Source organism: Corylus avellana, chromosome ca8 (genome assembly GCF_901000735.1).
Source record: "Corylus avellana chromosome ca8, CavTom2PMs-1.0".
Lineage (NCBI taxonomy): Eukaryota > Viridiplantae > Streptophyta > Magnoliopsida > Fagales > Betulaceae > Corylus > Corylus avellana.
The window spans coordinates 19,825,433-19,828,514 of record NC_081548.1 but is presented as its reverse complement, the minus strand read 5'-3'; the positions used below and the strand labels follow the sequence as shown (position 1 = coordinate 19,828,514).

Genomic DNA, 3,082 nt, shown 5'->3' with positions numbered 1-3,082 from the left:
CGCCATTGTCATCATTGCTGATGTGAATTTCTTTTTCTTTTCTTTTTTTTTTCTTCATTTTAAATGCAACAGCTCATATATTGCTATGAACACATGTTAATAAATATATTAATGCTATTTAACACTTGTTAAATGCAACAGCTAATATATTGCTATTAACATTTGTTAAAACAAAAAACCAAAAAAAAAAAAAAAGAGGAAGAAGGTTTTGTGTGACAACATGTTCTATTCTATTTTCAGAAAGATCAACTAATTAAGAGAAGTAGAACAAATTAAATATATAACCTCCTGGAAGTCCATTTTGCTAGCTGATAATTAATTAAGAAGGAATGACAAAAACCACAAATGAGAAACAAAAAACCGTGCGTGGGAATCTACCATGAATTTAGGATTCCCTCGCTCGATCTCCATGGTTCAGCTAGCATATAAATACCCTAGTACCCTTGCTTATTATCAATATTCAGACACCAAAACACGCATAAATGGTTGAAAAAGTGACATCTATCGCACTCCATGTGGCTCTCACGACAATTCTCCTTGTTGCATCCCTTGTCATGTCGGATGATACGGCGCCGGCGCCCGCCGACAAGTCACAACTAGACAACTGGTTCAACAGCATTGTCAAGCCCTACACGCAGAGAGCGGCTACTCTAGACCCTGCACTCGTGGCGGCTGAGAATAGTTCTAAAGTTATTAAGGTTAGCAAAACCGGGGGAGGGAATTTCAATACCGTCTCTGACGCCATTAAAAGCATTCCGCCGGGGAATACAAAACGTGTCATTGTGCATATTGGACCTGGAGTATACGATGAGAGAATTAGAATTGACTGGACTAAGCCTTTTGTTACTTTCTACGGATCGCCGGCAAATATGCCAACTTTGACATCTTCTGGGACGGCGGCACAGTATGGAACAGATGATAGTGCCACCTTGGTTGTCGAATCTAATTACTTTGTTGCTGCAAACATTATTCTTGTGGTACGTATGTATGTACCTGTGTACGTTGTCGCATATATATATATATATATATATATATATATATATATATATATATCACTTAGAACTTTTGAACTATTACGCGTTTTGATAAGATTTCTTTAAATATTAAAAACTCTTAATTTCACCTATAAACTTTCAATTTGATGCAATTGACCTCTCCGTCAATTTTTCCCGTTAAACCTTAACGGTAACCACTAAAAAGACTAAATTATTCTTCAATTTTTTTTTAATTTTCAATTTAAATTAAAGGTAAATTTAGAATTTTATAAAAGTTTTAGAGGTATAAAAGTCATTTCATCACTTTTAACGTAAAAAAACTAACGGATCGGATAGATTGTATCAAATTGAAAGTTTGAAGGGTAAAATTAAAAAGTTTTAAAATTTAGAGGAATATTTTCAAATTGCGTGGTAGTTCATTAATCTTTGTAGAATTTCCCCATATATATATATATATATAGAGAGAGAGAGAGAGAGAGAGAGAGAGAAACACACGATATACAACATGTAATGGATTTTTTGTAAACAGAATTCTGCGCCAAGGCCTGGGAACGGCAAAAGTGGAGGGCAGGCACTTGCAATGAGGATCGCTGGCGACAAGGCTGCCTTCTATAATTGCAAGTTCAAAGGATTTCAGGATACCGTCTGTTCCGACCATGGCAACCATCTCGTTAAGAACTGCTACATTGAAGGCACTGTCGATTTCATTTTTGGGAGTGGCACTTCTCTTTATTTGGTACGTACATCTCAACTATATATATATATATCATGTCAAAATGAGACAACTTCATCAAACAAAAATATTATTCAGTAGACAGTTATCTGATAATAAAGAAAGATGTTTTTTTTTTTTTTTTTCACAGAATACTGTATTAAATGTACCTGGGGATGGTGGGTTCACGGCGATCACAGCACATGGGGAACTTCCCTCGGAGACCAATGGATTCTCGTTTGTGCATTGCAGCGTAACAGGCACTGGAAATGGTACATACTTGGGAAGAGCATGGAGACCCTATTCCAGAGTGATTTACTCCTACACTACCATGAGCGGCATTGTCAATCCTCTTGGATGGAGTGATAACTCACACCCAGAACGTGACAGGTGACCCATCATCATTTTCTATTTGTTTCATCACTTCAATGTATAATATAATTCGTTTCTAAACATCTAATCGGAGGCGATTAGATCTTTAATCGTTATGGAAATTAATCAAGCAGCGATTATTTGCATTGCAGAACCGTTTACTATGGAGAATACAAATGCTCAGGACCGGGTTCAGATCTTTCTCGCCGTGTCCCGTATACAAAGAAATTGAGTGACAATGAAGCCCGACCATTCCTCGCCCTTCACTTTATTCAGGCTTCCTCATGGTTGCTCCCTCCTCCAACGCTGTAAATGCACTACTGCTGACAAGAGTCGCCCAACAATTGCTCATGCATTGAAGGAGAATCAAGAATTTTAGTGTGGGAGACTAAAATGAATTAAAAAAAATATATAAAAAAAATAAGGGGTGGAAAGTAATTTTTGAGGGTCTACCTCATATATACACGGCTATGTACTTTTTTTGGAGGATGTTTTAAATTTCTAGGGGGAGTCAAGCCCCCAAGTCTTATGCTGGGTCTGCCGCCCCTCACTCTCTCTCTCTCTCTCTCTATATATATATATATATAAAGTTTAAAAGAAAAACATATATCTCCAATAATATTTTTATTTCCACCGTCTTAATTACAAGATGTTTGTCAAATTAATGGCATGAACAATGTATTTGGATTTAAAAGAAAAACTTTAAATTTTGATCGTGAAATGAATACTATCTATTTCATTTAAAAATGAGATGATCTTATTCCATCTAGAAACTAACAACAATTTACATCCCATTAAATGCCAAGCTAGTGCTGGGGCTTTCTACGTAAGCTAGTAGCTCATCAAACTACATTAGCTTGCTAGTCTCTTTTAGAGCATTCTTAGTGAGCTCTCTGATGCAGCGCGACTTAGTAGGCTATATAGTAGAACAGTAAGAAAGAATAAATAGATATTTCTAGATCTTGAAACGATCAAAGAATCTAAGAAATCTTTTTTAAATGCT

General features: G+C 36.1%; 1 protein-coding gene across 1 annotated transcript; it reads left to right on the top strand.

The window, feature by feature from the left end:
- Positions 1-482: 482 nt before the first annotated feature.
- Positions 483-2,391, top strand: LOC132190627 (putative pectinesterase 63). The gene is made up of 4 exons (XM_059605668.1): positions 483-977; positions 1,525-1,731; positions 1,859-2,097; positions 2,232-2,391. Exons 1-4 carry the CDS (start codon positions 483-485, stop codon positions 2,389-2,391), a joined length of 1,101 nt encoding a protein of 366 aa, XP_059461651.1.
- Positions 2,392-3,082: the final 691 nt, after the last annotated feature.

Coding starts and splice junctions, on each gene's coding strand:
- LOC132190627 (XM_059605668.1), top strand. CDS start 483: ATGGTTGAAAAAGTGACATCTATCGCACTCCATGTGGCTCTCACGACA. Junction 978..1,524: donor CTGCAAACATTATTCTTGTG/GTACGTATGTAT, acceptor TTTTGTAAACAG/AATTCTGCGCCAAGGCCTGG. Junction 1,732..1,858: donor GTGGCACTTCTCTTTATTTG/GTACGTACATCT, acceptor TTTTTTTCACAG/AATACTGTATTAAATGTACC.